The sequence below is a fragment of the Phalacrocorax aristotelis genome, chromosome 3 (assembly GCF_949628215.1).
Source record: "Phalacrocorax aristotelis chromosome 3, bGulAri2.1, whole genome shotgun sequence".
Lineage (NCBI taxonomy): Eukaryota > Metazoa > Chordata > Aves > Suliformes > Phalacrocoracidae > Phalacrocorax > Phalacrocorax aristotelis.
Window position 1 is genome coordinate 51903813 of NC_134278.1, and position 27746 is coordinate 51931558.

Here is a 27746-nt window from a genome sequence, read left to right on the forward strand (position 1 = left end):
GACCACAGGCCGCGCTCACCACCACCACCACCACCACCACCACCACCACCACCACTCCCGGGGGCGGCACAGCACGGCACGGTCCCGACCCCGACGCGGCCGCCACACCGCGGCCCCAGGCACTGCCCCGGGCACTGTCACTGTCCCGACCCCGACCCGCCGCCGCCACCCGCTCCCCCCAGCTCCCGCGCCCTGCGGGCGGGCTGCAATGGGTGGGGCCAGAGGAACCGGCATATCCTTTGCCGGGCGTCAGCACCCTCCTATGGGAAGCGGGGAAAGGCGGGTCCGAGCGACGACGGCCCAATGGCAAGCGCGATCTGACGTGAGGCGTTTACCTGCGAGGTATAAAAGCGGCTGCGTGCGCGCTATCCCCTCGCTTACACAGTATGGCCGGCGACATTAGCTAGCGCTCGCTCAACGCTCTTCTCTGTAACAGGGGAACACACGGACTACAAGGAACCGAACCGCATCGCCTGCCCGCCCGCACCCCCTCTCGGACTGTAACCCTCTCACACACGCTCACGCCGCATCCGCCGCCGCGCATTTCGGGTGGTTTTCGCTGGTTTAAAAAAAAATAGAAAACCTTCCTTCTTTTTCTTATTCTTTTTTTTTTTAAATTAATATTAAAAAAAAAAATCCCCTAGGAGGTGAAACCCGCCCGGGAGGAACCGGGACCCGGCGGCGGCAGCAGCAAACGGTAGCGGCCGGGGGCAGTAGTTTGGTTGTCGTTAATTTCTGTGGTTGTTGGTTGCCGAGTTGTCTCACCATGAAGGAGAACGGTGCACACTTCTTCGAAGGGACCGAGAAGCTGTTGGAGGTGTGGTTCGCCCGGCAGCAGCCCGCGCAGCAGGAGCCGCACCAGAGCAAGGGGTCCGGCGATCTTCGCACCATACCCAGGTCCGTTAACGGCTGGTTTGGGGGGCGGGGGGGCGATATGCGGCGGTTGGGAGAGCTGCCGTTAACGGCCGGGGGACGGGAGGGGCCGGTGAATGGCCGGCACACGCGGGACCCGGGTGTGGCGGCAGTGCGGAGCTGGGCGGGGAGGCGGCGGGCCGGAGTGTGTGAGAGGAGCGGTGGCGGGGGGGGGGGGTAATGGCCGTGCGCGGGCTGGCGGCCGCGCTGACGGGAGGCTGGTTCCGGGGTGGCTCGGGAGAGCCGTTGGTGGCAACGGCGGCGCGCGCGCGCGTTCCTGGCGGACTCGGCCCTCCTTCCCCCTTCCCTCAGTGACAGCCCCGGCCTCTCCCTCCCGCCGCCGCCGCCGCGGGAGGGCAGGGGGTGACCTTCCGTTGCCCTCCGGAGGCACCCCCCCTTCCCTCCCCTTCAAGGCAGCGGCGGCCGGGAGCCTCCCCTCGTCCCGGCGGGGGGGGAGGTGACGGTACCGGGGACGGCGCGGCGCGGAAGCCATTCCCTGCCGCCACCTCGTGCAGCCCCGTGCGGTCCCTACTGGCAACATGTGGCGGCGGGGAGAGGAGGGGAGGGAGAGCCAGGCGTGCGCCCCGCCGGCCGGCAGCGCCTATCGGGGGGAGACGGATGGCGGAGTGTCGCAGTGCTGCCGGGGGGCACGGAGGCGGCCCCCACTGCTCTGCACCACGGCCCCGCGGCGTGAGCCGCGGCAGGCTTTTTGCGGAGGGGTTTCGGGGTGGGAAGGCTCGGACAATCTCTGGCCGTTGAGACCAGCAGTGCTGCGGAGGCTGGGGGATAGGCATCTGGTTCCCAGGTCGTGGGAGCCGGAAAGGGAAAGGGGAGATTCCTCTTGCTGTCGCGGCGAAGAGTGATGGTTCCCTCACATGGCCGGTTTCGCCGCCACCTCCGGCACTGTGGCTGCACAGGTTCACAGAGCGGCTCTGACGGAGGGGAGCAGGCGGTGCACGGGAGCGCTTCTTTCCCCTGCCTCCCCGCGGCGTGGCAGGCACCGGTGGGGGCAGGACACCCTCCCTCCCCTCCCCCTGAAGTGTGGCTGGAGCTACGGTTTACACGTGAGTTTCTTGGCCGGGCTCCCGGGGCGTGCTGCCTCCCTTTTCCCCATTGACAAGCCCAGGCCGAGGGGAACTGGGCGGCGCGGAGCGGTGGGCCCGCGCCCGCCGCCCAACGGGCATCCGAAGAATGTGCTGGCGCTTCTTTCACCGCCACCCGGGGAGGGAGGAAGAAAGGCCCGAGGCCCACACAGCTTCTTTTTGTACACGTGCTTCCCACTCAGCCCTCTCCGGGAGGGGGCAGCTCCTTCCTCCTGCGGCTGAGGTATGCCTGCTCGGCCTTTGTTAGCACAACGGCCGATGGCCACCTGCCGGCACGCAGGTCATCTTTGAAACCTTGCTGGGCAAGATCGGCATGAGACGTCTTTACTGTAGCTCTGTAGCTTTCCAGTACGGTATCTGGGGGGAGGGGGGGGAGTCTGGAAGGACTGGAATACCTAGACTTCTGACTTGCAATGGTCAGGGGGTCTGGCTGTAGATTTGCAGAAAATGATATTCTGGCACAAGTGTCCTGGAGTGGGGGCCGCAAGCCTTAAGTACAAAGCAAAATTTGCTTATATACCCTAGTGTGATAGGGTGGTGAATCTGGACCTGGCTGGTATAGGTTGGTCCATATTCTGGACCCAGAACTATGTACAGCTTTCTAGAGGGACAAGATTGGTATGTAGATGTAATCAGCTGATATAGTTAAAAAGCAGGCTTGTCTTAAGTGTATGGGGTGAACCTGAAGGTTATATTCATGTCAGTAGTTTACTATCAGTATGGTAAACTGTTCAACTTTCCATGTAGCTGGAGGATCTCGGATTTTCAGTGTATCCAGATCCACTTGTGTATATTACTGTTATCCAGTCATCAGGGAGCTTGAGAAAGGGAGCTCGGAGGAGAGCTTGTCATGATGTATTGAATGTTTGGAATATGGTAATGATGGTAGTTTCTCCATTCAAAGGCATACTTAATATATGCTGTTTGTCTTTTCCTTTGGTTTGGTATATCTCAGCAAATTTACTCTGTGTGTGTGTATATATATTGGTAGAGTTACCTATTCAAAGGTTGAATTGCCAGTGGGTAGATAACTTTCCTGAAATAAGGAATGACCCATGTTGTGTGTGCATGTCTGTATATATATACACCACTAGCTCGTGGGTAGTGGAAGCTTCATTTCTGCCATGCCAGAAGCACTGCAGAAAACACATTTAGCTCTGACCTGTTGGTATAATGAGGTTGTTTGCTCATGTAAGTTTCTGACTTGTGAAGATATTTAGACCTCTTTGAATAACGTGGTTAACATGGAAATCATCGGATGTGGTTATGCAGTTCTTTGAGACCTAGTGGTGTAGCAGATACCACAAGGTAACATCTTGTATAGTTAATGTCCAGGCAATCCTGGACAACTGTTGCACATCCTAGCTGAAATGTGTACAGATGACTTGAGTTACATAGGCACATCAGGATTCCTGTCATGTTTGACCTTAAATGTGAAAGATTACAAAAGTACTCATTTGACTTTGACTTAATCTGTTGGTGTTGGAATATACAGATCTTCAGAAATTACATTCTGCAAATGCTTTCCTCACTGACGCATTCATGCTCTCCAGTGTTCCGTTCATCAGCTCAGGTTCACATTTACAAAACTGAAAACTTAATTTCTAAAACTGCTCAGTGGCATTTAATGTAATTGCAAGGCAGGCACTGTGATGGTTCCTTTGTATGGCTTAGATATGGCTATAAAGTTTTAATAGAGTAGATACAAACTGTTAACTGTTGAACATGTGGTCTTTAACACAGTTTCAGAGCTGTGAGCAAGCTTTGAAGGCTTTTGTGTTAATTGGCTCTTAATACAAGATGTCAACTGAAGCTGTGTAATTTTTGGTAGGAAGCTGTGACATGTCTGAAAATTGCTGTTAACCTGTGTCCAGGAGTAACTATCAGTGATACTGTGTTGTGAGTGTGAAATGAAGTCTTACAAACATTCTTTCTTACAAAATTGTCAGAATTAAATTTACTACAGTTGATAGATGCAAATGAAAAAATTCTGAATGCAATATATCCCACTATGCTAATTCTGTAAAGGCAACAAAATAAGCTGGTTTGTTGAACAGAACTTGAAATCAAAGCTGAAACTGTAGAACAATAGCTAAATTAGAATCAAGTTGCAAACCAGTTGAGCTTGCTTTTGTATTGTAATACCTGCTTAGTAGTGAAATGTGAGCCATTCATCTAGCAAATGACTAAGCTGATGTTCAAAGCTGAAAATTTCAATGTTGTGTGTGTTTGCTAGGGATTAGATATTTCAAAGTATTTGCTGGATATCACCAGAAAAAAAAAGAAAAAAGTTTAAGAACTGCTGCAATTAAGAAATTTTCCAATTTTTTTTCTCCTGTGGGCAAGCCTGCTTTTTAGAGAAGAGTTTGGATGGGTGTAAAGTATTTCAGAAAAGATCTATACTTATTGTTTTAATACGTTCAGTAAAGGTCTCAACTAAAAACTTAAGTATTGAACATGGGCTTTACTTTGGTGTTAAGCTTTGGAAGGGGGTGTTAATTTGCAAATCAGTTCTGCAAAAGTCTTGTGGTTGAAATAGTGGTGAGTGAAGATGACTACCCTGCTCTCATTCCAAAGTGGAACGAAGTTAACATTTTTGTGGTTTTGAAATAATTTGCTTTAACTTTAGTGCTTGTTCTCACTATGCTATGTAAAGCACGTTTTTTAAAAATAGCCTTAAATTATGTATAAAAAAAGGAGGGCTTGCTGAAAACACAATGAACATGCTGTGAACCCTGTGGTGACTGAGTAGTGCGTTCACGGTCCCTGCAGTGAAATAAGCTGTTTATTCCTTCAGATGATGTGCAACTATTCATTTCCAGTCTTATGGCTTATCATGATCTTGAATGTACAGAAGTTTGAAACCATAGGTTAATGATGCAAGAATTAGGAGCCCATATTTCAGGCATTCAACCCTGAAGCGTAGTCCAAAATTAAGCTTGTTTATGGACCTTTAATGTGTTTCCTATTTGTCTATATTATGTAGACACAAGAAACTGGAGAAAAAAACAGGGCAGTAAAAAGCAATATGGAGTGACACTGATATGAGATTCTCACCCTGTGCTACATGACACCTTCTAAGTCCGGATTCAGTCAAGCATCTGATACAAGTCCTGTAAATACTTGCTTTGTACTGCGTCCTATAGCTCGAGTCAGCTCACTGCTGCAGTGCTGCTGCACCTCTAACTCCTCCCCAGGTCCTTAGGACCATGGCAGGGTTATCTGCCAGTTTTTTCAAACACTGAAGGTACAAGGAGGCTGGGCTGTGAGCCCTGTTCGACTTCTTCCTGCAGTGCTTTGGAACAAAACAGAGTAGAGCTACTCTGTGTGGAGACTGGGAAGAAGGCAGGGTAGGCAGGGTTGTGCCAGGATAAGGGCTTCTGTCACTGCGTGCTTGCTGAGCTTTTTTTATATGGAGATGAAAGGTGATCTGGAGAACTTCATGTAAGAATTCAGCCTTCCCCTCATCAAAATTGATATTCGTACACTAGATTTTAGCAAACCAATTCAAAATTACAGGTAGAGTATGTTTGCTTATAACTCTTTCAATTGTAATTAAAGAATGGTTGCACACCAAGGAAAGAAGGCCTTTTACACTCGCTACTACTATGATTGTAATGCTGTGTGTGGGAAGTTAAGACTTATATTGAAGGCTTTTTGCTGTTTTCCTACCTTACCACTGAAACTGCTAAAATTTGGTTAGTCACTTTGTCAAAGGTCTGGTCCCTTAATGAAACTCCATAGAGCATCCTATTAAAGTATGTAGCTGCTGGTATATCCCTAAAAGGGCATTCCTAATGGTTGCTTACTCAGCTAGGAGAACAGGAAGATTTAAGGGTTATGGTAGATACTTGCTGCCTTACAGCATGTTCCTTCTGTAGAAGGTTACACTTGACGTTGCCTCTGTCTTGTTGAAGCCCTGATGTGCATCTTGGGGCTCATGCTTCCTTGAATGTCTTGGGTGTCAGGTATGTTTTGTCCTTTGATATGAGACTTGGGAATACCCATCTGAATATCTTTGGATATAGATGATGGAGTCACCATTCCATGCATACTGCTGTAACTGCAGTAATGATAAAAGGCCTGCAACAGTAACAATGTGCAGCCTTTAAAGCACTATCTGTGGCCATCAGTGTGCCATTGCTGAAATATCTTGGTGTCATTTGGGAGTAATTCTCTTTAGTAGTTGTCTCGGGACCTTCTAGGTAAGAAGCATTTTGTGAGGAGTACTGTTCGGAATCAGTTTTGATGTGGATGCAGTTGTCGATTCAGGTGCCTGTCTTTAATTAAAGATTTTATTAAAGAAGTGCGTGACCCTGGAGACCCTGGAGAGTTTTTTAAATTTTAAGATAAGGGAGGTGCAGACAGTTGTTCTGTATATCTATGTTCAGAGTATCTAGAGGAGGTGTGGGTTTTGTGCACTCCAGATACTGCGGAAGTAAAGTTATCAAGCTGCCAGTTCCCGTGACTAACTTCAGGGTTCAGGGTGTGAACATAGTTCAAGATAATCCTTCTTCAACAGCAATTTATAATCTAAGTTATATTTCTAGTAGGGAATAATTCACATGCATTTGTCTGCAGAAAAACACACCAGCTGTTAGGAGGTGCTTTAAAAGCTTGTGATTTTTGTGTAGGTGGTCTGTACTGTATCTACCTGTTTCAGGATGCTTGAACCTAATGTTGCAACTCTGCTGACACTGATATTTAGCCAGCTTCCATGCTCCTTGCCTTCAGCTCCTCTGCATGTGCAGTTTAGGGAAGGCATTGAGCTTGACTGTTCTGGATCATGGTATTGGTAGGAATTTGCCTACTTAATGTAGCCTGCTAATGAGGTAACTGATATATCTATTGGCTCCTAAAAATACTTAATAGGTAACAGGTGAGGGAATAAAAAGTTGCTCTGCAGTTGAATGCTTGATTTTTAAAACAGGGTCTTACAGTAAAGTACAAGATTAAAATGCTTATTACATTGATTCCTACAGACTTGTCAGCTGTTCTATTTTAGTGAAAAGCTGTGCAAGAGTATGTGTACAGCTTAAGCTGTCTTTAGGAGTTGCATAGGCTTTATTTCCTAGGAATTCCTGCCGTGCTGCAAAACAGCTTTTCCTGCCAGTGCTGTCTGGGCTGCGGTAGCGAGGTACCATTTCTAGGGTGGTGGGGTGGTATGCTTGTGGAAGCTGTTAATTGCTGATAGGAACAAGTTCTTGTAGTTCTTTATCTCTTTAAATTCCTGTTATCCCCTTCCCAGTTGGCCTGAAACAGCAGTATTGTGCTCCTGCCTGATGTGTGTGACTCCTGTTTTAAGACCTGGTTTACCCTTAACGGTAAAGGCTCAGAATAGGCCAAGAACCTGCATTCGAAAGCATGATTTTATCTGGCAAGGAAAACTTGATTCATAGCTTATTACTTGTCTCTTTCTCAGAAATATGAAATAAAGGAGCATACATGATGCTTTGGTACTTGGCTGAGAGGGACTGCTGACTATTCATTTCATTACACACTTTAGGCATACTTCCTAAAATAAATTAAAATACTTCTTGGTTCTGCTAGGTCTTCCATATGGACATACCTAGGTGGCAGTTTGAGTGGAAGTTATTTGCACTCTGGTAACAAGTGTGTGCTAATAAGGCACTAAACATTAGCCATCTACTCCTATAGCTGTGTTGCAAACTTGACAGCTTTTTTCTTTTGGCATATTCTGCTAGTCACATGTAGAACAAGTAGCTTTCTACCATTCGAGCATGGACAGTTTTTCACATTTTGAGTGGATGCATTCCATTTTCATTTGGTAGTCTCTGAGCATGTGCAGCCACTTAAGATGGATGGTGCTTGTGTATTGAAGAAACTATTTTGACTTTCAGTAGGTGTCAGTTATTTGAGATTTCAGGAACAGGATCTGACAGCTTTGGAATGAAGTGGGCAATAAGCCTACGTAACAGTGAGGAGTTGGTCTCAAATGCATTTTCAGTTTGGGGTTCCAGAGGATGCAGGTTTGCTGTGGAGCTCAGCTACCGATGATTGTCATGCATCATGCTCTACTATGCTTGGCCTGAGTGCAGGGAGGCAGTCTCCAAAGTGTTTGGAATTGTCCTGATAGGTGGCTGTGGGAAATAATTTAGGAAATAGTAATGCAGCCTGTATACTGCCCATTGAAAGGGGACTGTTGAAGAGCAGAAGCCCTTGAGAGCATTGTACTGAAAAAATTAGTCTTTGGCTTCCCTTTTTCAGTCAGAGGCTTTGCTTCCCAGTTATGAAATAGGAAGTAATGTTCTCATTTTTACTAACTTTGAGAATTTTTACTTGACAAAATAAAATGGGGTTAGCTTCAATACACGTACTGATAACTGTTGCAATACTATCTTTAAGGTGGATTTTTTGTTTCCACTTTAAGTGGGGATGGGCATTTCTTGTCTCTAACTAGTAACGCTTAAATAATTATACAGATGGAAGAAAAGGAAGAAATGCAAGAGTTAGACTTCTACTGAACTTGGTCTACTTGTTACAAAGTAGTCCCAGATGTTCTAACTTAACTTTCTGCTTTAAACAATGGAAAAACTCAAATACAAAGGTCATCTTGTTTAAATAGATTATACTGAGATCAAGTCCAGCTTATTAGTGGCCTTTCTGTAGTTTTCTGTGCTTAACTTCAAAATGCATACAGCTACAGGCCAGTATACCTGCAAAACTTCTCCCTAATGTGACCAAGTCTCATCCTGGGTGCTGCAACCCATTGCTAGTCTATTTTATGTATGCTTCTGGATGAAGACTGACATCTTGTGTTTCTCAACTTGTAGGCTTTCCTCTGTAATGCTACTCTAATCAGATTGAATTATGAACTTACCCTTTATTCCTGTAAAGGCTGATCACGTGAACATTAGGATATGATTAGCTGATGGTTTCTGTAGTGGCACAGTGAAGAACTGAGTGAAGTTTTAATGTGTGAAGGTCTTGTGCAACTGCAGTTTTTAGCTGTGGTACCTAAATACCGACTGTAGTACTAATGCATGTGGCACTACAACGTTTGGTGTGCTGTAGTACTGATGCACATAGCACTAACTAGGGATGTTTTTGCATGGAGGCTTTGGACTCAACATGCAATGTTGTATTGTTGGTGGTACGCTGTATTGAACTTTCATTGTTGGACAGCTTGAACACTAAAATTGTTACATCTGCCTGTACAAATACATGATTGAAAATTAAATGAGCCATTTTCCTGACATGTCTGCACTGAATTGCACTGCAGTGATACTTAAAGAAAGCTCTCACTTGAGTACATAAAGCTAGGTTTTTGACTGTCTGACCATGTAAGAAGCTTTTGAAGGCTGCGACACATGCTCTTGCGAAGCTTGACATGGTTACATATATGTTAATACCTAGACAAGTACCAAATCGGATTTGTAGTAATGTACAAATGGGGTTACTGCAGCTCAGCATCAGGCACTGTAAGGGAACTCTGCCTCAGCTTTCATAAATGCCATGTCAGACACTTGAGTGTTTCTTTAATGGCAGATAAAATATCATCAGTAGCAGTGCTGGAATGAGTTGAACAGTTACTCCACCCTACTGAACCAAAGTAACACATTACCTAGTTCAGTTTACAGGAAGAATATAGGATATTAGAGGGAAGATATTATGGTTGGCAAGTTTATGCAGGTGTGCTGTAGCTTCCGGAAGAAACTAAATCCTTCAGTCCTCTTCTCAGTAAAATAGCTTGATTGTCTAGGAGTGTTTCAAAAATAAGTATAAACTATTTCACTCTTTGCATTTACCAGGTTTATCAAAGATGAGCAGACACTTGCATTTTCATACGTACTTGAGTATCAGGAACAGAGCTAAACCCAGTCAGTGGCGTAAGTGTAGAGCTGAATAAATGTGTGTGATTTCATCTGAGCATTAAAAACAAGCTGGTCTTTTATTTGACATTCTGATTAGAGTGGTCAGTGCTGTCACTTCTATAGTTCCAGAAGAGTATTTCATCAAGGTTCCCTAACTGGGGCGGTAGGGAAAACCTCGCTTTCCTTTCAGGTATCCAGTAAAATCACTGAGCTTGAACTTGTTCAGATGTGCCCTTAATTATGAGGGATTTCAAGATGCGTAGGATTCTCTTAAACTAATTTTTAATAGCTTCAGTCTGATCTGAAAGGGGGCTATAAAAGTTTAAGTATGTTGTTCTGGTTGACTCCGATATAAATATACTGGTTTAGTGCAATATACCCTTTAAAAGCGAAAATCCTCAAGTATTAGTAATAAAGGTACAGAATTCAGTTTCAGGAGACATTCGCAAGTGAGGGAGAAATTAAGGCATTTGTTTGCTGGGGTGTTTAGAGAAGTAAAGAACATCTGGATATTTTTTTAGTTAAATGTACGGCAGAATCTAAAACTTCAACTTTCCAAACTGATGAGTTTTCAAAGGGGAGGTATTGGTGGCTGCTGGAGGAACCCTGCTGATGGAATTAACAGTGAATGCTCTGTCCTGAAGTACAGCTGTAGAGCCTTTGCAGTGTCAGTGAAGGGAGAGGCTGACAGCTATGTGGGCAGCTGAGCCAATCCAATAGCTTGCCTTGTCCTGTAGTTGTTCCAGCTCTACTGATGGGCAGCTTAGTTTTATGCTGGGTTAGTAAAATTCTTGGTTCATGACAGGTCTGAGTGCAAGAGCCAGCACAAACCTGCAGGTGGAATACGCTGTGGGAAGTAGGGCATCTGGCAGCCTTGTAATTTTGCAGCTTCAGGAAGCTGTATCTTTTCCTGTCTACTTCATAGCAAATTTGACTATGTTGGAATCTACTGCCCTGGTGTAGACACAAGAGGGAAGTGACAACCAAAGTAGTTTTTTGCATGTCTGTAATTTCTCATGAGTACTTGGAAATCTTTGGGCTAATTTGAGCCCTTTGAGTTTTCCCATTTCATAATAAAATTCCATGTAGAATGAGTAATGACAGTAAGGAACTGAAATATTGAACGTCTACTGCTACACAGAAGTCTAGGACTGTGGCTTCAGCTTGTGCTGCATGAAAATAGTTCCGTTTATTTGCTTTTAAGTGTAATATTCCAGACTATTTGCTACAAGTCTTCTATATCTTCTAGCGGTAGGAGTCCCATGATCTTGATGGTCAAAGGGGAGTTCAGGTCATTGAGATGTATTTGTTTTTAGGGTGGGTTTTCAATTACATTATGGACTTTTGACTCTAAGCTGGATAAATAAAACATGTTAATGGTAACTTGCTGGTTTATTACTCTAGTAGTTGCCAATGACTGCTGTGATTGAAATACATGGAGGTTCAACCTAAAGCATACCTTAAGTTACAACAGTTAATTTTGTCTTAGCACATGTGGGATGCAGGACTCTAAGGTTACCCTGACTTGCCTAGTGAGAAGCTTGGGGCTGCTGATTGACAATTGTCCTTGGGCAGCAGATTACACTAACAGATCTTGAGGAATACTTAGCTGTAGGGAGCTAAGATTTGGATATTACTGTATTGTGATAGACAACCTTTTGTGCTCTCAGATGCAGCAACTCGAGATGAGAGCTATAGTCTTCTTTGGGCTATACTTTCTATGCAGGATTCCAGAAAGCTTTGGTTTGTTTAACTTTTTGTTTCTGCTCTTCTATAATTTCTTCACAGGATTGAGTGGGACAAACTTCTGGAGAATGTGCATTGTTTGATCATAAGTGTGACAAAAACTGACAAGCAGGAAGCTTATGTACTCAGGTAAGCCAATAGCTTATTCTTTTAGTCTACTAGAGGCAAAGTTAAAGCTGTTGCATGGGATCCACTTGGCTGAGAATCCAATATTGGGTTAAGATCCTGCCGTTCAGCCTGCCACTTGCAGGGGTCTGCTAATCACATTACTTTCATGCTTCTGTTTGGTACAGAAATGTTGTCTTAGTTACCAGTGTTTGTCTCTCTTCTTTAACTGAAAGGATTAAGGACAGGGCTATGGTGTTTCTGCACCTGATCATTGAAGTTTGTACAGGGATAAATAAGTCTCCCCAATTAAGAGGTTTAGGATTACTTCTGCAGAATAGTGTATGTAAGTGTCACTCTTAGATCAGCAAAAACTGTATCAGTAGGTCAGCTTTAACTCCACATAATGCAATCAAGTGGGACAGCTCTTGCAGCTGAGCTAAGGGCATCTGTAACAATGTTGCTTTTCTGAAGTCTTGGAATTTTTGTGTTGCGCAGCAGTTGTAAGGGCACTACTTCTGCCATGTGTTTTTCATCTTGCAAAATACTTTCATGGTCTTCTACATGAACTTTACAGACATTGATGTTCTGTTTTACTTGAGATTGCAAAAACTGAAACTTTTGTACTCTGAAAAGATTGCCTTAAGGGCAAGGTTGGGCTAAAAGCAAGCTAGTTCAAAGAAACTGCGCTGAAGTCTTGTTTCTGCAAGTTTCATGTATTTAAACAAAATTCTGAAAAGAATGTAACTAGTTACAACTGTATTGTGGATGAAATATAACCTTTTCTTTGAAACAGCATTCCAGACTGGGTTAGTTATTTTAGCTAGACTTAATCCATTGTGCTGTTACTTGGTGAGAAGATACTTGTTACACATGTTTAAGTGTTCTGGATGTGGTATCAATGCTAATCTCCAGTTAAGTGTCTGACTTACGGTTCATGTAGCTAATGTCTGTATCTTATGCATAAGGCATGTTGAGGAACTGTCCCTATACTCTTATGAGACTTCCTGTTCCTGTGGGCAGGTGCTGACCTAGCACCTTCCAGTAGTCAGATTTCCTGGAAGATGCAGCTAGACAATTTATGAAATTCTCTAAAGACTTTTGCCTTTTTTGACTTCCTCATAGGCTTTATTTCAGCTAGGAAAGTCAGATTTCCAGTTTGACCCTGTTCTGTGTCTGGGTAAAGAAATTAAACTGCACGTCTCTGTTGTGTACCCCCTTCACAGTGCATTTGTATTTCTTAAATAGATTGAGGATATGTAATGCATGTAATACTGCTTTCCCTGTAGCGTTGTAGCTGGGTAATACCATGGTTGCAGCAGGTGTTAGTTTTGGGAAATCATAATGGGTCTCAAATGTTAGCTAAAATCTATCGGTTTGATCCATTTGCCAAGCATATTGACGTACCATATGACGAATGTTAGCTAACTGTAATACATTTCATTGGGATGAGAACCAAGATCTAATGATTCTCTCCTGGCTTGTTTAATATAGAGCACCTTATATTTTTAACACTATCTCTTTTTTTTTTACAGTGAGAGTAGCATGTTTGTCTCCAAGAGACGTTTCATTTTGAAGACGTGTGGTACCACCCTCTTACTGCAAGCACTGGTTCCCCTGTTGGAGCTTGCTAGGGAGTACAGTGGGTTTGACTCAATACAGGTAAGGTGCCAGAAATGCTGCACCTCCCTTAGAGTGTATGGGAAGATATCTACTAATATTTCAAATTCACTGATTTTATTAAATATTCTGAAACTTCCTTTGCCATTTATCTATGCTGCCCAGAATGGGAAGACTAATGCAAGATTGCTTACTCTGCTATAGGACTTAGCCTTCTATTTGCCTCTTAAAGGGTGCTAACTTGCAAATGCTATTGTGCTCATTTAACTTTACTTAAGGGTGAAAGACTTCTGTGCCCCCATTGTCAGTGCTGAAATCACTGATGTTTTCATGTGGAAAAAAATTTGGAAGTAAGCTGTCTCCTGTAGCTTACAAATTAAGTGAGGAATAGCCACATGCCTCTGAAATGGAAATACATATAGCAGCATTTTGACAATTAAAACTTAGGTGCTATGAGAGCTTATACTAAATGCTTGTATTTTGCTAGATTCTTAGATTGAAGGTGGACATATATATTCAGTAGCTAAGATGCACCTTTATTTTTTCAGAGCTTCTTTTATTCACGTAAGAATTTCATGAAGCCTTCTCACCAGGAGTACCCACATAGGAATTTCCAGGAAGAAGTAGAGTTTCTTAATGAAATTTTCCCAAGTAAGTTCATTAACCTTCAGCAAAGTTGCACAGCTTCTGTGAAGTATTGATGTGAAGTGAGAAGTGACACAGTACAATACGTACAGGCTGCCACGCCGTTCATTCAGCAGTCCTTGCAGTTCTGTAGCCAGCACAAGCTTTGTCTGCATAAATATCAAAAGCTATAAATACTATTTTCTGAATTTTTGACACTTACCTTGCCAAGATCAAAATTTAAATTGTACTAAGCTTGACACTTAACATCTTGTCTTAACTGAGGTCATCTTCAGGCTTCCAAATGGAGCATAGTAATTCAGTCTGCACAATTCACAAAGCCTCTTTAGAAAGGCAGAGTACATGACTTGTAGAATAGTAGATTTTTTTTCTCAGAAGTTACTGCACCAAAGATGTTTGAATTCAAACATGTAATGAAATCTAAAATGTTCAAGAAAAACCTTGAATTTTCACCACTGGCAGAAAAGTGTTTTGAAGGAATGTGGGAGCTGTAGTATTTACCTGAGGTATTTGAAACTAAATGTTAATTGTTAATTCATTACATAGATGCTTAGGAGTACTAGGGTTTCTGTCTGTGTGTAGCTAAAGCTGTAACAGGAATTTCCTGCTAGTAGGCTCTGAACTGGGGTGTTGTCGTGGTTTAGCGGCAGCTCAGCCCCACACAGTCGCTCGCTCACTCCCCCACCGGTAGATGGGGGAGAGAATCAGAAGGGTAACGCTCGTGGGTTGGGATAAGAACAGTTTAATAATGAAAATTAAAAGAAACAACAGTAGAAATGCAATGTAAAGGAGAACAACGAGAGGCACAAAGCCCCGGGGGAGGGGGGAAGGGAGGGGAGAGGGGGAACGAACCGCCGGAACAAACCGCACGCGCCGCAGCCGCTCGCCGCCCGCCGACCCGACGCCGCGCCGCCCCCGCGCTGCCACTGCCCCCCCCCTCAATATACTGGTCATGGTGTCACATGGTATGGAATGAACCTGCCATTGGCCAGTCGGGGTCAGCCGCCCCCACCATGGCCCTGCCCCTCCCAGCCCCCCCCCCCGCCACGCCACGCTCGGGAAGCTGGAAAGGTAGCTGACCCCCACAGTGAGGAGAATTAACCCCTTCTCAGCCAAAACCAGCACAGGTGTCCAGACCACCTTCTGAGGGAGGCTGTTTTTCTGATTATTGGCTTCACATTCCTGAAGTTAAACACCTGCTTATTTGATACAGATGCTGACTGCATTGGTGAACCTCTTAGTGTTCTGTGCAAGGCTTCTACTATCTTTTAATATGAAACAAAACTCATCTTTTACATAAAGGATCAGCTGGGGTACACTAACTGGAGACTTTTTGTCTTGTCAGATGGAGCAGCTTATTGCATGGGGCGTATGAATTCTGATTGCTGGTATGTATGTGAAGACTTGGAAACCTTTGGGGCTTACAGTAAAATGTAACTTGGTGCTGCTAGTATTTATTACATAAGTGATTTGTATTTTATATAGGTACCTGTACACCCTGGATTTCCCAGAGAGTCGGATATCCAATCAGCCTGACCAGACACTGGAAATTCTGATGAGTGAGCTTGACCCAGTAGTTATGGACCAGTTCTACATGAAAGATGGTGTTACTGCAAATGATGTCACTCGTGTATGTTTGCTTGAAAACTAAGCATTTTTGGGAATGGTGGAAATTAGGCAACAAAATGCTTCATACAAGGCTTGCTTTTTTTGGTAGTAAAGATCTCGTAGAAAATGTCAGGTTAATGTTTTGGGGGTGAAATGAGTCTAACTCTAGAATGTTTTTGGGAATATAACTTCGCATTTTCAATGCCCCTGCTTTAATCTATTGGAAGGAGCAATTTGCAGTTCTTTGGGTGATGGGAAGCTTATCCTCTGAAAAATTGAGGAATAGGAATAAAAACACAATTGAGTAACTTCCACGGAAGGAGAGAGATTACGAGGAGTAAGATAATGAATGAAGATAATGAATGCCAAGGGACTCTATCAAAATTAAGGTTAAATCACAGAGCCATTTGGATAGTTTAGGGGGGAGGGGGTGGATTTAAGGTCTAAGCATAACTTGCTTTTGCCTCCTTTTCTCCTTTTTCCAAATGACAAAGTCCTTTGACATGAACAAGTTTCTCTGACAACCACATTGACTTCAGCTGGTTTTCCATCTTAGGCTTTGATTCTCATACTGTATTTGCTATTGAGATTTGGTTGTAGCTAAAGTCCTGTGTGGGAGATCAGAGTGCTTGGGATTGCGCCTCATTCTAGAATATGAAGTACGTTCTCACTCAGGAGTAAATGTGAACAGCCTTTATTTTGTGGATACTGTTAAACAGGAGTTCTGTTTTCCATATTTCTAGGCTGTTCCCTCATCTTGGAGCTGTATGGCTTGGTTCTATAAGAGGCGAAGTATCTGATAATTTGCATGCAACTTGTCACTCAGTCACTTATTTGATCAGTGACAGGATGCAAAGCAAGTTCATCTACAGCAGTACAAATTATCAAACTGACTTGTTACTGGGAGAATTCTGGTGTCCTGTCCCCTCAGTTGGTATTCATTCTACCTTTGAGTTAAATCTAAAACAAGTGTAAGGATGCATGATAAACTGAGTGGTGTAATTTTCTATTACAGATGAGTGGAATTCGTGACCTGATACCAGGTTCTGTTATTGATGCTACAATGTTCAATCCTTGTGGGTATTCAATGAATGGGATGAAATCAGATGTAAGTTTTACACTTGTTGATAATGAATATTAAAATAAATAGTGATTATTTGGCAGTAATAATATATTTTTTTTTAGGGAACTTACTGGACTATTCACATCACTCCAGAACCAGAGTTCTCTTACGTTAGTTTTGAAACAAACATAAGTCAGACCTCTTACGATGACCTGATTAGAAAAGTTGTAGAGGTTTTCAAGCCAGGAAAATTTGTGACAACCCTCTTTGTTAATCAGGTGAGTTTTCTTGCAGTAGCTTGTCAGCTCCTGAAATGCATATAGACATAAACAGAGCAAGGCTAGAGGCTTTTTATGGGGGTGTTAGTAGTTTCCAGTTTGCACCTGTTTGGTAGTTTCTTTGGAAAGTAAAAATACTCTTCAGTGTTGCTTTGCATGCACTAAACCGGATCTGCAGAAAACTTACGAACTACTAAGTTAAGGCAGCCCAATCTCAGTATTCCAGTGACTCTTTGTGTGATTCTGTAGAGATGTAATTTCTTGCTTTGGCATTTTTCCGGATTTGGCTTCCGCTGTCAGTTGCAGAAGCGCTGCTAATGGTGATGCTGCCAGCTAATGACTCATAGAACAAAGAAGCACCATACGCAGGTAGCAGAATTGCTGCTTGGGATTGAAACTTCCTGCAGCACCGTCAGGCAGGGGTTTGAAGCATGTTGGTAGCAGTATCACAGGAAGCACACAAAACACATATTTGTTAATCTGCCTGTAAATGCTAAGTTTAAAAAAGTAAATTTCACTTTTTGTTTTCTAGAGCTCTAAATGTCGTACCGTGTTTTCTTCTGCCCAGAAGATTGAAGGGTTTAAACGTCTTGATCACCAGATTGCCCAATTCAGTGATTATAATTTTGTTTTTACCAGTTTTACAAAGAATCGCCAGCAACAGCACAGTTGATTAAGAATGAAGAAAAAGCGCAAAAAGAAATCCCGTATAGGAGGTGGTGGTTGCTTTCTAGTTAATGATTCAGGGGGCCATGCTTTCCACTCCCACCACCTTGTAGTTGTGGAAAGCCCTAGGTGTAATCATAGTATAACCATTTTGAATTGTATGCATTATTATATCAAGGAGTTAGATATCTTGCATGAATGCTCTCTTCTGTGTTTAGGTACTCTATGCCACTCTTGCTGTGAAATTGAAGTGCATGTAGAAAAATCTTACTGTATGAAACATTACAACACTTGTAAAAATGATTCAGGTAGAATTACACACAGTATAGTTTTTCTCCAGGTATCACCAAAAATTCCCCACAGACAAGGCTTTCGTCCTCATTAGACTTTAGCCTCAACCTACTTGCTGTGGACAGATCTCTGATAAATTGTCACTGGTTTTTGTCTATGTTGTGATTTCAGTCTAAAACAGTTTTTGACAAACTTTTATGATTTCTAATGAAACTGATTCCTAATTAACACTTCTGTGTTTGGAGAAAGTTCTTAAAACAGTTACAAATTGTTTTGCTACTACAGGTGGTGGTTGATTTAAATCAGACTGACTTTTCGTGCTCTACTCAAGCTTATAGGAATTTACTTGGCTGTACTGTAGCACTGGGCTAATACATTGGTCTTTCACCGTTAGAAATGTGGGTATCGGTACTAATGCAGGTTGAATTTCATTTTATATTAATGCTCATTTATCTGTCCACATCCCCAAGCTGTCACACTGCTACACAATGGCAGAATTTGAAGAAGGTCCAAGACTTGATAGGGGAGGAGCTGAGTCAGGACGCAGGTGTTGTGCGACAGCTTTGCAAATCTCAAGTTCATACTGGTACCAGATGTTTTCTTTCCTCATCACCAATTATGTCAGACTAGGAAGCTGGTGCTCTCAAGTGCTGGCAGGTAGATCTAATGAAGGAGTGGAATTTGCCGGGCTGGGTGTGTTGATTGGTTTGGGTTATTCTGTCAAACCTGTGACCTACCACTTCTAATTGTAATGAGTGCTTCTAAACTGGTCCAGTGTCACTTCATTTTGTTGTTCCAAGCAAAGCTAATGCCTCTGTCTTGTGACAGTCCTGTGACATTGTTGTGCATGTGACTTCTGTTGTATTTGAGTGTTGTGACTTCATCTGTTTTTTCCTCCTAATTACTAAGGTGGTTCCTCTTACTGTGACTTGAGGGCATTAAGTGAAGGCATAAAACAAGAACTGTCTGGGACACCTGGACAGAGGTGAAATAGGATGCTATTCATAGAACATGAATGAATGTGTAATTCAAAGTCACTCTAATGGGTATTGACTAAAATACAGGCTTTAAAGAGCTGGCATACTTTCAGCTATGTTTGCAAATACTGGGATTTTAACAGCTGTGAGACCAGCATGTTAACTACAAAATTGAGATAATTTCCCCCCCTTGTCCTTGCAATGTTTTGACTCTTTCTGGTTTGATGCAATGGTTTTTTTTTGTTCCGTATTTATAAATGAAGTGCTTTTTCAGTACTTCTAAACTGAAGTCTGCTTGGTTAGAAATCAAGTGGCTGGAACATTTTGAATTTTATTTTAAGCATATTGTTGATGTTCTTTACCAATGTTATCAGTTACATGCTGTAAATGGCACTAATGCTTTTTGGTGTTAATATTGAGGACCAATATTTCGGTGGTTTTTTTTTGTTCTTCAACATTGTCCCAACTGACCTGACATTTGTTGGCTTGAGGTCCTTTAAGTAGATGGACGATCCCTTTTCAAGTAATACTGAAAGGCACGTTTTACAAATAGAAGCATAAGCCTTGGCGATAAAAATGAAAGCTGTTGAATGGATTATTGAACTATCTATGGTGATCAGGATGGGGGGGGAGTATGGTGTTTATAATTTCTGTGGTGTTAGACTTTGATCATTTAAAAATATCTGTACCACAACTTAATGCTTCAATAAAAGTTCGCTTAAATTGTTTGTAGTGATGATCCAGCGATTCTACCCTTCATGCTCTTCATACTTTTTGGTACCAAATGATTTAAGTCTGAAACAGATTTGCATTTCTTGTCCTGAATTACTTCAAATTTACTCTGCCCTTGCAGGGGGTGCATCTCAACTGTTAATATGTTGGTAGTTTAGAATGAAGCCAGATGAAAATGTTATGCTGTTCTTGAGGCTAAGAATCTTTGTCTAAATGAAGACACAAAGACTGGAAATTTGCTGTCTTCATCTAGCCTGTATTTTTCCTCAACATTAAATATTTAAAATATTCCTCTGAATTAAGACAACTCATGCTTCTGTTGGCCTTAAGTAACAAGCTCTGATGTACATTTATGGTACCTACACGTAGAATGACTTTGAGAATTCAAGGTGAAGTTTGTATCTTAAGATGAAGTAGGCATATACCTGATCTGGATAGTAAACTAGACCGGAAGTTAGTGGCCAGGAATGTCAGTGCTAAGCAGACACAAGCAATGTAACTGAAACTTCCTTGATTCCATGTGAACAGTCCTGCTGGAATAACAGCTGCAGTTTAACAATACCTGCAAAGGCCTAACAATGCTGATGTACTCCAAAGCCATCTAAGTAGGGAAAACTTGTGTTTAGCATTGAAGGCCTAATACCTTCAAATTGTTAATCTGTGAATACAGGTTTTACTAGTCACTCGGTGTATTCTGTGATTCTAGACTTTAATCATGCTTCGGATAGTGAATAGGAACTTCTAGTTCTTTCAAGTACTCAACACTGTTGAAAATGCCTGAGTCTTCTATGAAAAGAAGGAATTCCAACTCTCAGGATCGAGTGATCCTGTCTAACAGTCTCAGCTATGACAAGTCAACAGTAACCTACCTCTGAAGAACTGTTTTCTAGCCTGACTTCCACAAAACTGAAGATTCATTTTAATGTGGTTTTTTTATTGTACCTCACTTAGTCTGAAGTTTTCAGGTTGCCTGTAGCAATAGTTGTCATCTTCACATTTTTCGCCTCAGGAGCGTTCTTTGACAATACTCCTTTACACTAGCCCTTCTCTCTTGCAAATAGTGCTGATAACTGAGAATATGGTATCTACATAATTCTGTCTGTTATAGCAACACAAATGCAAAGCTTGCTGTAGTCACTACCTGTGTTAGATTTCTCATAAACCAATGGAGGAAACAGCACCAGCACTGAGTCTGCATGTCCACATAATGAGTAAATCGAAGGAACGACCACTGTGAAGGCATGGGAAGAGCTTTCTGTGATCTCCTACTGTCAGATGAATCCCATCCAGCCTTGTGGGTTTGTGAGGTCCAGCTTTATTAGTCTCTTAACTTGATGCTCTGTATAGTGTAGGGAGCACATCTCATTCCACACACTTTGCTCATAATTGCCAAGAACTGTCCCCTTTGTGAGGAGACAGCCTCATGGCTGAGGTTCAGGAGAAGGCACTGAGTATATTGGGTTTTTTTCTGGTGCTCAGTCACCTGCTTGATTCAGCAGTTTTAAAACTGACCTTGGCCATTTTATCTGTGTGCCTAGGAAATGCTTTTGTATTTCCCCTTGGTAGCTTGTCCTTTCTTTGATTCCTTGTGGACTTTCTGCATTTGAGCTCAGTCTGGAGTGATGAGGGATGGGGTCACAGTGTCCCAAGAAAAAGAGACGAGCTTCAAAGCTCATAGAAGCCATTGAAAGTCAAAGGAATGAAGAGAATACTGGTTGTTGCAAAGCTGGAGGGTATCATCAGTACAAGAAGGACATTGAGTTGCTGGAGTGTGTCCAGAGAAGGGCAAGGAAGCTGGTGAAGGGTCTGGAGAGCAAGTCTTATGAGGAGCAGCTGAGGGAGCCTGGGGTTGTTTAACCTGGAGAAGAGGAAACTGAGGGGGAGACTTTATTGCTCTCTACAACTACTTGAAAGGAGGTTGTGGTGAGGTGGGTGTTGGTCTCCAAGTTACTAATGAAAGGATGAGAGGAAGTGGCTTCAGGCTGCATCAGGGGAGGTTTAGATTGGATATTAGGAAAAATTTCTTCACTGAAGGAGTGGTCAGGCATTGGAACAGGCTGCCCAGAGAGGAGGTGGAGTCACCATCCCTGGAGGTGTTCAGAAAATATGTAGATGTGGCACTTGGGGCATGGTTTAGGAGGCATGGTGGTGTGGGGTTGACAGTTGGACTTGATGATCCTAGAGGTCTTTTCCAACCTTGATTATTCTGTGACCTTAGACTGTGGCAGGACAGAGAGGGCTGGGCAGTTCTGTGTCAGAGCACCCCAAGGTAATTTCAACACAGGGTGGAGACAGCCGCTGGCACCAATGCTGGTATCGAGCCATTTGAATAGACATTACAATCCACCAGGTTCCAGTAATGTTAAGTAATAAGTATAAGTAATGTTATAGGCCTATAACATGTTGATGCCAAAGAGATGAATCTGCTCTAGTAGTCAGACCTGAGCCCAGAGTAACTCTGGGAACAGGTACCGGCTGTCGGTCTGGCTGCTGCTTTGGTGGTGTGGGATTACAGGTTGGCAGAGAAATGCTGGAGCTTCCCAGCTGGCATGGTGTAGACTTGGGTTTCCCTGGTGATAGTCCTAAAAGCAATGCCACCAATACCTAAAGGCACAAGGCTTGGAAACAGTGCTGAGGATGTGCTTAAGAAGTGTGGAGTTCTCCCGAGCCGTACAGCCAAAACTACATTAGAGGTGGAAAAAAACGGTTTCCAAACACACATGTGTAGCCTGAAGCTTGTTGAAGTGTTAAATCAGAGCCTGTGGCCGAAGCCTGGAAAGAACAGGCTAGCCCAGTGCTGACCTGCCAAGCTCCCAGGTGACTACAGTAATGATGATTCAGTAGGAAGGCTAATGGACAAGTGAGGACCTGCTCTGACTCAGCTAGATAGAGCTAAGCAAATGGGATTCACAGGCAAAGGAATGCAGGGAATCACCTGCATGGTGTTAAATACTCTAACCATGTGAAATGCTTGCACAGCCACACTGTCAACGTAGCTACAGCCGAGCACTTGAAAGAGAGTGCTGTCATCAAAAAGCTACGGAGACGGGCATTTTCTGACAGTTTGTTCCATTTGACTTTCAATTACCTGTTTAACTTCAGGTTAAGTTATGCTTGCACTTTTCCATCCTGCTTCATTTCACCCCGTAGAATTGCCGGTGGTGTAGTCCATGGGGTATTCTGCTTATGGCTTACAGTTCAGGCAGGCCTCTGCTCTTTGGGGGAGATTGGATTAGGGTAAAAATTGCTCTTAATACTTGCTGTCAGTATGCTTCATGCCCACAAGGAAGCACTGCTGGAAATGAGGTTTAGCCAAACTTCAAGTTAACTGATCAATTTTCTTCTATTTCTTGTTAGATGCTGTACTTGCAATACCAGAGTAGCTGTTAAATTTAATAAAAAAAAAAAAAGCAGGCCCTAGAGAGTCTTGCTTCTGCAGCTGCCCAAGAGCCACATCCTGATACAAATTTTACGTTCTCAGTAACATGCTTAGTTCTGCCTTTGGCAACTGCTATAAATTTTAAATATACATGTGCAAGTATAACATGTAAAATCACATTTAGGAGGAAAATCAGACTTGTGAATACAATATCATCTGCATTTTTCATTCCTGGATTAGCCATAACATGAAACCACATTTTTGCCATTACGTAGTTCCAAATATGTGTGCTTTACCTAATCCCTAACTTTAATTATGTAATTTGAAGCATTCCTGATATTTTCCCCACATAACTTTTCCTAGATTATATTGATCCCCTCAGTCCATTGCTCTAAACTTGTCCTAAAACAGTAAGATTTCAAAACAGCATGCAAGGCATCTGCCCATCTGAAGGCATGCACTGAAACTGCTGCTTTTGAGTCTAGAATGAGTAGCCATGCCAGTACAAGGTTCCTGGTGCCCAAACAAACCCAGAAAAAAAAAACAGTTAGCCTTGAGAGAGGTCAGGCTGGCTCCTTGGTGACCTTTCCAGACACGCTACGCAGGCAGCGAAGCCTGTGACTGACACACATTCCTTTAGTAACTCCTAGACTTCTGCAGACTTGAATGCGACCCAAGACAGAAAAAGTGCAACTTGTTCCTTCTCTCCTCCTTCCCTGCTATCCACTGAATTTTATTTTGCTTGTTCTTAGAGTTGCAGAAACTTAATTTAACTGCAATCAACAGGAGTCCAGGTACAACTGTCAGATTATCTGCAATATGTAACCTAATACTGGCTGACTTGCAATGAAGTTTCATTTTTCATTTCAGTAGCAACTTTTGAAGATCTATATACTTAGAAAACAAAAATCATTGATTTATGATATGCAAAGCATTTGGCCTCAGAAAGGCTAAATTAGAAATCTGATTTTCAAAATACTTTCCCCATTTTGCTCTATTAACTGTTAGATGCAATTTAATGGACTCAGGTATAACCTGTTAAACACATTTTGTGTAAATATGTAGTTGCTGGCACATCAATTACTGTAAACTTATAAGCAGTGGCATGGGTTAGTTAAGATAATCTTTTCACTAGGGTAGTGAGAAGATCACTCGGATGCAAAACCATAAGGCATGTGCATGGCAGATGAACCACGCCTGCAGACATGCGCGTATCTACGCTTTCTGATTTTCTGCCTCCATCTGAGCAGAAGCAAGACTTACCGATCAGGCTGCTCGAGATGAGCTCCACAGTGCAGGACCTCCTTTTGAAGGTCTCACTGGCCAAAAATGGGTCCGTTCTTGAAGATGAGTTACAAAAGCAGCTACCTCCTCTTCAGAGCTTCTGAAATGGTCCGATCAAAGTAAAGCTTTCATTATGGATACAGTGCTTGATCCCAGTGATCCAGTTTATAGTAGTCCATTTAGACATCACCTGTGAAAAACTGCAAGTTACCTGAGCTGCAGGGAGCCTACTTACAAAAACAAAAGCCAGCAGGTTTCCAGAGACACTGAAATAAATCTAGATTCCAGAAGCCATGTGGAAAAAGTCTCCAAACATTAGGAAAATGCTGCTTCTGCCAATTTCCTCTTCAGTTTCCTACACTCTTGAGAACAAGCATGTAGAGGTACAAAACAATGTGATACTCCTCCTAAACCACTTTTAAAGCAGATCATTAAATATTAGCTCCTTCTGTGAGCAGAACTTGCAGACACGTGTAAGCTTCCTGAAGCAAACCCCATTAATTCTCTTAAATAGACTGCTGAATATTACAAATTAAAAAGATGAAAACAGGTATTTTGTAAAAAGAAACCTTTTTTTAAGCAGTTGCATTTAGAACCTTAAGTAGCTCAGAGTACTCTCTGAAATCATGCACACATTCAACTCCTGGCCTATACTGCTGCTGATTAAAGGGGAAGGGATGGGGCACTGAGCGGTGAAATGTAATGCATGTTTACTCTTGTGAATTAAATCCCAGGGTACTCAACAGAATGACTTATATGGGAGCATGTTCCAAAACGGAATCGTGACTCATTGCTGTAGCGCTCCAGAACATCTTTCAAATTTCACATTGATGTCAAAGTAATGGTGCATTTTGAGTAAGATGATCCCTAGCAACTGTAACTCAGACATGCAAGGGGGCTTTAAAACAAACTACCTTAAAAATAAACATAAGGGGGTTTTGTCTTTGAGAGTGAATAAAGTGATAGCGTTATTGTTAAATCTATTTGGCCACTTAAACGTCAATAGAGTCACTAAGTTGCAGCTACGCAGATGGCATGGCTGGTACGCAATTGCGTGTTACACCTCATCTTTCTGAGAACTGGTTTTTTTATTTGGTTTTGGGATGATTTTGTTCTTATTTCACAATTAAATGGAAATTATTGCGCAAATGGATCACAATAGGATCGCTGTTTTATAACCACAGATATTTTGATATGTGCCTGTGCATTAGAAAGGTGCAAAGTTGTGGTTTGGGCCTGTAAAGTAGCCCTAAAAGTGGAAGTTCTGACTCCACTGTCTTAATACCCATCTTTAGATTTCATTGACTTACTTCATGGGCAAAAGTAAGGTTTTGGTGCTTGTTTTACTTTTTAAATTCCATCCTCTAGAAAAGAGGTTCTGTGCAGAGAAAGTGTGCTGTCCTACTGCGCCCAAGAGTTACACCAATGAGTTACGCCAATATAACGGAACAAGACACAGTGTTCCAAGTCCATTTTTCTTGCTCACAAACTTAGAGCAATATGGTGCCACTTCATCATCAGCTTCTTCCAGAAGAGGCACTGGCCTCGCTGCCTGCTGGAGATCATTCTTTAAAACGTGCTGTGTGACAGCTCCATCAGCTCACCAGCCACCAAGTTTAGAGCCATCTCCAGTCCCTAAATTTGGACTTGTTTCTTTCAGAGCAGAACTTACTGTGTATCTGTCAGCTTCACTAGACTCATCTTTAACAACACTTTATCTTAAGGCTTAGAAAATGTTTAGCCAAATACAAAGTCAGATTTCCAATTACAAAGTTAGAATCCAGGCTATAAAAAGGTAGATAAAACTAGACTATACTTAACTACAAAATTCCTTTTTAGCTGCCCTGGTATCCCGCAGCCAGAATCCCTAACAGCCGAGGCAGCAGTAACATACATTTTCCACGCTATTTCAGGGTGAAACTTAAAACTAACCCAAGGGCTTAAGCCTCTGAGGGCAGTTCTCTAATGGTAAACACCCCCCTGCTCACTGTCTTCTCTTTGTTAAGGATGTGTGTCTCCTGTTTTTATTTTGTGATGCCGTTCTAAAGCAAAGCTAGTGCTGCTGCATCTTCTGAGAGAGGAGGGAAGAATGTGCTTTTATTCAGTTATTAAAGCATTTCCAATACTGTTACAATATCCTGCAAAGCATATATCGTAAGGAGTATTTGTTGTACGTTCATTTGATTAGATTTTGAGATTTGTGTTCTTTATATGCTGCATATTGCCTAAAACCACGTTATTAGCTAGGTTATAGATAGGACACTCTGACCAAACCATCTCTCTTGTAGCCCAAAATTCCCAGTTTTAAGGGTTCTTACAGACACGTATTTTACAGACATATTCAGATAGTGCAGAAGTTGGGGGGTGGGTGTTTCAGATTTGAAGACCTAACATTTTATAGTTTCCAATTCTCAAATTTTATTATTTAGAGTGAAAACCTGATATAAAACAAAACATGTAGATAGAGTTGCTGATTTAAATGAAGACCTAATGTATTTATTCCTCCAAACTGTTGTGAAATGCTGGGGGGGCCAGAAAAATAAGGTAAGATAAAGAAAATGACTCATTCCTGTTACAGAAGGTAGAGTTTACCTAGTGTGCTGCAGTGAAAGCTGGCGTATGTAAGAACAAGACAAAGCTACAGAGGCTTCAGGGTGTAATTGCTGAAGCTACAGCACCTACAACTGAAGGATACTGAGCATGAAGCTGACATGACTAGTGAAAACAGTAAAGCAATCAAACGAACAGCCATATTTGTAATTCACTGTACTCTTCTATGATTCATATTGGGGTTTATGTTAGTATTTAATTCATGTGGCTTTGCTTTCACTGTTTTTAGACAGACAATCAACTGTAAATTCATAGTTTTTAATATTCTAGTTTTAAGCTTGGTAAAAAGTTTATTTGCAGCTGTAGTCTGGCTGTTAAGTGCCATGACATGGAAAAACCGAACAATTAATTTATATTTGTGCCTTTCAAGTCTTCCATTTAATGTGCTGCTACATAACAGGAAGATATGTTTTCTGATTACCTGCTCTCTTAATGTTGTAATCTGTTAAAGACTTCATTCCTGAAATATTTAAACTATGCAGACCACCCAGAAGGACTCAGCAGACAAGAAGTTACAAACGAGTGATTTTCCATTTAACTCCTCATGTTACTATGTCAAGCAGTAGGTAAGAAATGAATCAGCTACTGGAAAAAAGCTATCTATTTTTATTTTTCATACAGAACACTGCAGAGACACGTAGAAATCACATGTTTAAACCAGCTTTCATAAAACCCTCCTAACTCCTTTTTAAAGAATTGTAATCCTAGTTATTCTTGCTAAATTTGGACAGTGCCATCTCAGTGAGCCACTTCTCAGTTTCTTACAGTAATAAAGCTTGACAATAGGATTTTAGTGTAAAAGCTGGCCTATAGTTTACATATGTTTCTTGATCTTAGAGATCTCAATCAAGCAAAGGCAGGAGAGCACTTTGTCTTACATAACATAAATATA

At 42.4% G+C, this 27746-nt stretch overlaps 1 protein-coding gene across 1 annotated transcript; it reads left to right on the forward strand.

Moving 5' to 3' along the window:
• Positions 1–373: 373 nt before the first annotated feature.
• On the forward strand, positions 374–19577 carry AMD1 (adenosylmethionine decarboxylase 1). Its single transcript, XM_075087449.1, has 9 exons — positions 374–897; positions 11639–11725; positions 13237–13363; positions 13870–13972; positions 15312–15354; positions 15452–15596; positions 16590–16682; positions 16760–16915; positions 17448–19577. The coding sequence occupies exons 1-9, from the start codon at positions 767–769 to the stop codon at positions 17586–17588; spliced, it is 1026 nt and encodes a 341-aa protein (XP_074943550.1). The 5' UTR covers positions 374–766; the 3' UTR covers positions 17589–19577.
• Positions 19578–27746: the final 8169 nt, after the last annotated feature.